This window comes from Prunus avium, chromosome 6 (assembly GCF_965620075.1).
Source record: "Prunus avium chromosome 6, drPruAviu1.hap1.1, whole genome shotgun sequence".
In the NCBI taxonomy this organism is placed as follows: Eukaryota; Viridiplantae; Streptophyta; class Magnoliopsida; order Rosales; family Rosaceae; genus Prunus; species Prunus avium.
This window is the reverse complement of record NC_142289.1, coordinates 30,732,212-30,741,071: the sequence shown is the minus strand read 5'-3', so window position 1 is coordinate 30,741,071 and position 8,860 is coordinate 30,732,212. Positions and strand designations below refer to the sequence as shown.

Genomic DNA, 8,860 nt, shown 5'->3' with positions numbered 1-8,860 from the left:
TCTACCTAGGCAATTGGTATCACGGCCAAGAAATTAGTTCCCTTGATAAAATTTATAACCATCATGCCAATACAACATTTAGAATCTAAAGGTCTTGTGGAGTCTGAGGAGTAAACGAAGCACACAGTCAACCCTTCTAAATTATGGCCGACAATTATTTGAGGAACGTCAAAAGAGCCTCCATTGTTCACATCATTGGCAAACTCGAACCACTCAGGAATACCATAAATTCCATTCAGAAAAATTCCACCAGATCATTCATATGATTAAGCAACACATTAATACATCATATACGTACATGTGTGGATGTGCCATTCTGTGGATTGTGTCTCAGAGAGAGAGACAGAGAGAATTGACCTGTAGGATGCTCTTCCTAAACTCATAAGTGAGATTGGTGCAGCCTTCCATATGAATCCGTGTCATGAAGTTTTAATGCCTTGTCCAAGCCTGGAATCTCAGTGAGTTTGAACGAATCACTTAGATAAAATTCTCTCATATTTGACATTTTTGAAAAATCTGGCATTGTTTCTAATGCTGTGCACCCAAAGCCTAGGCTTAAACATCTTCCCAAGTTTAAAACTTAAACAGATGCCAAATACAGGTGATCAGAACATAGTAAAATTTAGATTTTCCTAGAAGCAATACGAGTGCCTGTGTAGAGCATTCATGCTGATACAGTGATGCCAAACACTTCACTTGTAAATCCCATAACATAATAAATGGATCCACGTATAGCCGCGCGGCTATACCCGGTTTTTAATTTTTTTAAGAAATAGTATAGCCGGACGGCTATACACTTTTCTAATTTTTTGAAAAGAAATAGTATATCCGCACGGCTGTACTCGGTTTTCCTAATTTTTTTTAAGAAATAGTTTCGCCGGGAGGCTAGACTCGGTTTTAGATTTTTTTTATTTTTATAAATAGTATAGCCGTCCGGCTTTACTCGGCTCTTTTTTTATAAAAAAACTCGGTTTTTGCCCTTGTTTCAAAAAATAGTATAGCCGCGCGGCTATACCCGGGTTTTTATAAATTTTTTTAAAAGTCGGTTTTTCCATTTTTTGAAAAGAAATAGTATAGCTGCGCGGTATTACTCGGCTTTTCTATTTTATTTTATTTAATAAATAGTATAGCCGCGCGGCTATACCCTTTTTAAAAAATAAATAAATAAATAAATAAATTCGACTTCATCCAGTCCCCCTCATACCTAATGGAATCAAGAATTCAAATAACCTCAGCAACAAGAGAATGTACATAACTATCATATATATGAGATCAAGGTAATCACGGTCTGTAACACACCATAATAGATAAGACAGAAGTCCCAATAAAATGCTGAAATCAAATAGAAACATAGTAACATGATTAAAGGGCAATACACAAGAAATATACCTACGAAACTCATGCTCTTTATGCTAACAGACTTCGATCTACAACTATATCTTAATGCTGCTGTAGCCAGTCAACAAGTTCAATTTGAAATAGTCCGGTGGTTTCGTTTGGTCTTCATACTCAAACAGTCCACATTCTTGAGCTATATGCTCATCTTTACTGCATGCTAACGCATTTGCAGCAACATAACTTCAAGCTTAACAAGAATATACACGAGAAAGAAGAGTACGAAGCAAACTTCCAATGGAAGAGTGGCAATCAGTGGAGCACAAGCTTCATTTGTCAAAGATTTCTCGGTCGGAAGAAATATAGTCTTAACCTATAAAACATCAAAACAAACATATATACAGCAATTAGCACCCAACACCAAGCAGAAAACACCATCCTAATTCCAACACTCAAAGAGACCAAAATGAAAGACACAAATTTGCAATACCTTGTCCTAGTTCTCTTCAATTTCAATTCCTCCACACTCCGAAAAGCTCAAAGTGGATCCAAGCCTTTCAGAAACAATCGAAAGGTAAAATTCTTGATCATGAGGCATAAATGGCTCCACTATAGTACGTATAAACGTCGTTATAGGCGCCTTACAGCCTCCCATCTCAACCTTTTTCCAAATTCACCCAAAACCCATCAAACAAAACATCCAAAAATTCAATCTTGAACAATTGGGTTCGCAACAAACGATCAAAATCAGAAAAATAAAAAATCGGATGGCAATTACTGTTAGCAATAGTCAATTAATGAGGAGTAGTTTGGCACCTACAATAGTTGGTAGCCTACAATGTTTGGAGGCTTGACTAGGTTGGTAGCCTACAATGTTTGGTAGCCTACAATGTTTGGAGGCTTGACTAGGTTGGTAGCCTACAATGTTTGGTAGCCTACAATGTTTGGTTGCCTAACTAGGTTGGTTGCCTAACTTGGTTGGTTGCCTAACTTGGGGGGCTTGACTAATGTCTTAGGAACTTGTATATATATGTGTTGATTGTAAGTAATGAAACATAAGTGAAAATCAGAAAATATTCTACAACTCTCATTCTCTCTACACTTTCCACTCTCTCCTATCAATATTCTCTATGTTTTGACATGGTATCAGAGCAGCGATCTTGGAATTGCTGACTCTTGTTTTGAATCTTCGCTACCTCCATGGGGGAAGATGTTTTTTTCCCTGCTGAAAATAGCACCACCAACTCTTCTCAACCTACCTACCTAGAAGCATTGACGAAACCAATCCCGACCCAAACACCGACCCGACCGATTGGCCTCACCTGGACTAGGTGTTGTCGCCAACCCAACCAACCGACCCCAATGATCCAGACCTCGACACCGACTGAAACTACACGATATGAAAAAGATCAAAAGAGATATGAAGCTGCAAGTGGTGACTCTGGCCATGTATTCCATACTTCGGATGATAGAAATTCAACGGGCTGGATAATTGATTCTGGCGCAACCGATCATATGACATTTGATCCTGATGATTTTCTGAGTACTAGTCAACCCAGACGAACTAGTATTGCTAATGCCAATGGAGTTACTTCTCCTGTGACAGGGGCTGGCACTGTGGCTCTCTCATCCTCTCTTTCATTATCTAATACTTTACTTGTTCCATCTCTATCAAATAAGTTAATGTCAGTTAGTCAGATTACTGAACAATTGAATTGTTGTGTATTAATCTACCCAAGTTTTTGTTTACTTCAGGATATTCACACTAAGGAGATTATTGGTCGTGGTACTATGAGAGAGGGGCTATATTATATGGAGGATCTCAGTACAGGCATGGCTCACAATGTGACACATGATATCAAACAAAGGCAAGTCTGGTTGTGGCACCGTCGATTGGGGCATCCATCCTTTGGATATATGAAGCATATTCTACCAAACTTATTATCAGATATCAAGGACTCCGACTTCAAATGTGACATTTGCATTTTGGCTAAAAGTCACCGTGTGCCCTACTCGTTGAGTTCAAGTAAGAGTACTACTCCGTTTAAGTTAATTCACTCTGATGTTTGGGGGCCCTCACCTATAACTTCTCATTCTGGCTTTCGGTGGTTTGTGACATTTGTGGATGATTGTACTCGTATGACATGGTTGTACTTGATAAAGAACAAAAATGAAGTGTTTACTATATTTCAGTCTTTCCACAGACAGATTGAAACTCAGTTCTCTACCAAGATCCGAGTTCTTCGCTCCGACAATGGGGGCGAATATGTCAATCACGACTTTCAAACATACTTCCAGATGCACGGCATGATTCATGAGACGACTTGTCCTCAAACACCACAACAGAATGGTGTTGCGGAACGGAAAAACCGACACCTCCTTGAAACAGCACGAGCCCTTCTGATTGGAGCTCATGTTCCTCGTCACCATTGGGATGATGCTATAGTCACCGCAGTCTACCTCATCAACCGAATGCCTTCCAAAGTTTTAGACTTCCGGACTCCCATACAAGCACTTGCCCAACATGGGCCCTTGCCCTCCGTTCAAATGCTTCCGCCCCGAGTCTTTGGTTGTGTGGCATTCGTCCACCTTCATAAGAATCAACGTGGCAAACTTGATCCATGTGCTCTCAGATGTGTTTTCGTAGGCTATGCTGCTCATCAGAAAGGATACCGGTGTTATCACCCCTCCAGCCGTCGTACGTATGTCACTTTGGATGTCACCTTTATGGAGTCGGAGATGTTCTTCCATGATCCGATGTCCAACTCTCCGCCTCAAAGAGGCATACAAATAGTAACAATGAACAAAGAGGCTCTGGGAATTCAAGGACCTGACGATTGGAGCAAAACAAACCCAAGCAATGAAGTTGAATTTCGGAACAGGAGCCAGGAGACTGGTCGCCAGGAGCCCAACGACCGGTCGTCAGAGAATCCTGAAGAAGAATTTCGAACCTGCCCAAAAACGACCGGTCACGAGGAGCCCAGCGACCGGTCGCCAGAAAATCCTGAAGAAGATTTTCGAACCTGCCCAAAAGCGACCGGTCGCCAGGAGCCCAGCGACCGGTCGCCAGAAAATTCTGAAGCTAGAGTTCGAACCTGCCCACAAGCGACCGGTCGCCAGGAGCCCAGCGACAGGTCGCTCCCCTGTCAAGAACACGATATCTCTTCATATTTCACCACCGAGACTGATGAAGACCCCCCTCACATCTCAGTACCCGCTGATCAATCTCCTGAGAATAATCCTGAGGTACGTGATTTTACTACATCTACTGCTTTAGTTGATAAACCTGTTAGATATCAATTGCCTGATAGACAGAACCGTGGAAAACCGCCAATTCGGTATTCACCGGATAATGGCAAAGCATCAAAGTATCCAATAGCAAACTATGTTTCTGCTGAAAAATTATCTGCACCCCTCCAAGGCTTTGTACACCAGTTATCCGCAATTCATATTCCAACCAAAGTGAGTGAGGCATTGAAGGATCCAAAATGGGTTCAGGCAATGAAAGAGGAGATGCATGCTCTTGACAAAAATCACACATGGACACTGGAGAACTTGCCTCATGGAAAAAGGACTGTCGGATGCAGATGGGTTTACACTTTGAAATACAATGCTGATGGGTCAATTGAACGTTACAAAGCACGGCTTGTGGCAAAGGGATACACACAAACATACGGTATTGACTATGAAGAAACCTTTGCTCCTGTTGCAAAACTTAACACTGTTCGAGTGCTCTTGTCCATTGCAGCAAATCTTGATTGGCCTCTCCACCAATTTGATGTGAAGAATGCCTTTCTTCATGGAGAACTCACAGAAGAAGTCTACATGGATATCCCACCAGGATATGTTACATCTACTCATGCTAATGTAGTGTGCAGGTTACAAAAGGCATTATATGGATTGAAGCAGTCTCCCCGGGCATGGTTTGGGCGTTTCACCTTGGCAATGAAGAAATATGGTTTTAAGCAGAGTAATTCTGACCATACTCTGTTCTTAAAACACAAGGGAGGAAAGGTAACGGCTCTAATCATTTATGTCGATGATATGATTATTACTGGGAATGATATGCAGGAAATTTCTCAACTACAAAAATGTTTGGCAAATGAGTTTGAAATGAAGAATCTTGGTGGACTCAAGTACTTCTTGGGCATTGAAGTTGCTCGATCAAAGCGAGGCATATTCCTCTCACAAAGAAAGTATGTTCTAGATTTATTGGCAGAAACTGGAATGTTAGATTGCAAACCTGTGGACACTCCAATCGTTCAGAATCACCGCCTTGGGGAATATCCCAATCAAGTACCCACTAACAAAGAAAGATATCAAAGATTGGTGGGACGACTGATCTACCTATCCCATACCCGACCCGACATTGCGTATGCTGTAAGTGTTGCTAGTCAGTTTATGCATTGTCCAAGTGAAGATCATATGGATGCGGTTCTTCGGATTCTTAAATATTTGAAGTCCGCACCAGGAAAAGGACTTATGTTCTCTAAAAATGGTCATCTGAATATCAGTGGCTATACAGATGCAGATTGGGCAGGGAATGTCACTGATAGACGATCAACATCAGGGTACTTCACATTTGTGGGAGGTAACTTGGTTACTTGGAGGAGCAAGAAACAGAATGTTGTTGCTTTGTCTAGTGCAGAAGCAGAATTCAGAGGAATGACCAAAGGAATTTGCGAACTTCTTTGGTTGAGAAAATTGCTTACAGAGATTGGATATGCACCTACATTAGGAATGCATCTACAGTGTGATAACAAGGCTGCAATATCCATTGCACACAATCCAGTTCAACATGATCGCACCAAACATGTTGAAGTGGATCGACACTTCATTAAAGAGAAAGTTGAAAATAAAGAAATTCAACTTCCGTTTGTCAAGTCCGAAGACCAGCTGGCAGATATTTTGACAAAAGCAGTTTCTAGCAGAGTATTCCACAACTCACTGATCAAGTTGGGCATTGGTGATATCTATGCACCAACTTGAGGGGGAGTGTTAGCAATAGTCAATTAATGAGGAGTAGTTTGGCACCTACAATAGTTGGTAGCCTACAATGTTTGGAGGCTTGACTAGGTTGGTAGCCTACAATGTTTGGTAGCCTACAATGTTTGGAGGCTTGACTAGGTTGGTAGCCTACAATGTTTGGTAGCCTACAATGTTTGGTTGCCTAACTAGGTTGGTTGCCTAACTTGGTTGGTTGCCTAACTTGGGGGGCTTGACTAATGTCTTAGGAACTTGTATATATATGTGTTGATTGTAAGTAATGAAACATAAGTGAAAATCAGAAAATATTCTACAACTCTCATTCTCTCTACACTTTCCACTCTCTCCTATCAATATTCTCTATGTTTTGACAATTACCTCCTTGCCAAGACGCTGCTTCACAAACTCGGCGACCTGAGCCATATCCAAATTGAGAGCAACAAGGCCACTCTTCCCGCGCTTCCCAAACAACATATCGGGCTTCACCACGAGCCTCGTCGACGACAGCCATGTCTCCGCTTGCAGAACTGTCAAATTTGTTGGTAAATCTGGCATTGCAGTAAGGTTTATGCAGTCATCTAAACACAATTTTTGAAGCTTTGAAAGACCACCGAGGCTTGGTAGCCTACGAAAACCATTGTTTCCAAGATTTAAATCTGCTAAGGAAATTAGCCTCCTGAGATCCTTAGGGATTGCATCTTCAGTTAAGCTGCAGCCTGCAAGAGCTAATTCCCTTAAAGAGCCATTTAAGGAAGGGGGCAAAAGATGCGTTGACGGTGACCCTGTCACACCACATACAGATGAAACTCTCAAGTTGTTCAATTTTACTATGAAAGATGGTATTTGTCCTATGGCTGTGTTATCTGCTCTGAGCCATGTCATTGATACCATGTCCCCTAAGCCATCATCCAAGTTTTCAAATCTTGAACAACCATTAAGTACAAGAGTTTCAATAGACTTGGAACTATAGAAATTCAGTGGGAGATCCTTGAGCATTTCGCAGTCTTGAAGATTTACCAAAGCAAGTCTTCCTAGATCCCCAATGGATGAGTGAACCTCAAGCAAACTCTTACAACCTTTCAATATCAACTTCTCGAGATTCGGGAATTTCGAAAAGTCTTGTGATTTTGTTATGTCATTATCATTTTCAAGATAAATATGGTTATCAGAGATGCCATGGGCGACGTTGATTTTGTTAAGTTCTGCTAAAGCATTATTCACTTGACTAACCCACAAAGATGGCCGAAGTTTATACGTACCCACCAAGATGATAATCATTCATATTTTCGTTCATAAATTTGTCCTAGACTAGACTAACCCCTATTCTCTTCACCTTCACAAAATCATCCATAGGTACAATGCCAATCACGTCATCGTCACCGTCTTGCAATTTGAGCACGTCATTTGATAGCTGTCCCTGCCAAAGATAGTCATCTTCAAGTTCACAGGTGTTTCTTACCGAGGCATATGTAATATAGGCGGACAAGTCAGTACCCTTGGTCAAATTTTCGACGGTGATGTAAATAGGAGCTGTAGGTTTGGAGTCTGAGGAGTAAACGGAGGACAGAGTTAACCCTTTCAAATTACGACCAACACTTTGAGGCACAACGATTAACAAAATTATCATGGAGACTGTCACCACCGACACAGTGGAACCAATCAGGAATATCATAAATTCCATTAAGAAAAATACCACCAAATCCGCAAGAAGTCCATCCCTATACCATGTACAACAGCCAAATTTGTATAATAAATATATTCTTATGCATGCATGTGTACATGTACATCTGTGTATATATAAAGGCAGAGGCTGATGCATAAGAGTTTAGCCATCAATAATGTCTTTGATAAGTACATTTATTGTCTTTAATAAGTACATGCGTTAGTGGATGATTATGAAAAGTTGCAATTATGAGTTAAGATTAATGTGAGGAGTTGATGTATCCATGTGATGTAATGTATCAAAGGTAGTAAGCGTGAGTTGTACGTAGTAGAATTGTTTCAAGTATCAAATTTTATTGAAGTTCTCTCAAGTAAGTTTGTGTAGGAGCTCTGTGTAGCATTTGGTCTTCACATCTCCATAAATTATAGTATTTCTTTAATTATGCTATATGATTTGAGTTGAATTATAAATTTTTCATTGCTTCTTATATTTTTTAAATATATTTCAAACATACTCCTAGAAAATACTGTACAGGATTCATCTAGTTGCGGATTCACAGGAGGGTGTATCTTAGGGTTTAGGGTACAATATGGGGAATTTGGTCGAGGGCATCCAACAACTTATGTTACAACTCCAGGTACAACTGCAGATAATAGAGATTGGGGTCCAACCTCAGTGGGGTAACAGAGTGACTCATTCCTTGGGGCAGTTTGGTATACGGGTGGAGAATATGTTTATTTGGGAGGATGTGGCTCCACCTCGGTTGATTATACTAGCTAAGAGCAGTTCCAGCAGGCTGCGGGGGCCTAAGCCCTAAATTCTTCTTCCAGCGGGCTGAAGCCGCCAGGGCAATTGCTGGGGCCCACAAAACCAGAC

General features: G+C 40.9%; 1 protein-coding gene across 1 annotated transcript; it reads right to left on the bottom strand.

Moving 5' to 3' along the window:
- Positions 1 to 1,294: 1,294 nt before the first annotated feature.
- On the bottom strand, positions 1,295 to 7,599 carry LOC110755472 (disease resistance-like protein DSC1). The gene is made up of 3 exons (XM_021956684.2): positions 6,700 to 7,599; positions 1,826 to 1,996; positions 1,295 to 1,708 (listed from the first exon to the last, which is right to left on the bottom strand). Exons 1-2 carry the CDS (start codon positions 7,597 to 7,599, stop codon positions 1,832 to 1,834), a joined length of 1,065 nt encoding a protein of 354 aa, XP_021812376.2. The 3' UTR covers positions 1,295 to 1,708; positions 1,826 to 1,831.
- Between the last annotated feature and the right edge of the window lie 1,261 nt (positions 7,600 to 8,860).

What these genes read in the sequence shown, in the direction of transcription:
- LOC110755472 (XM_021956684.2), bottom strand. Translation starts at nt 7,599, where the DNA reads ATGATTATCATCTTGGTGGGTACGTATAAACTTCGGCCATCTTTGTGG. An exon ending in AGCAGCGTCTTGGCAAGGAG is followed by an intron (nt 1,997 to 6,699) that starts GTAATTGTCAAA and finishes ATTTGGAAAAAG; the next exon opens with GTTGAGATGGGAGGCTGTAA.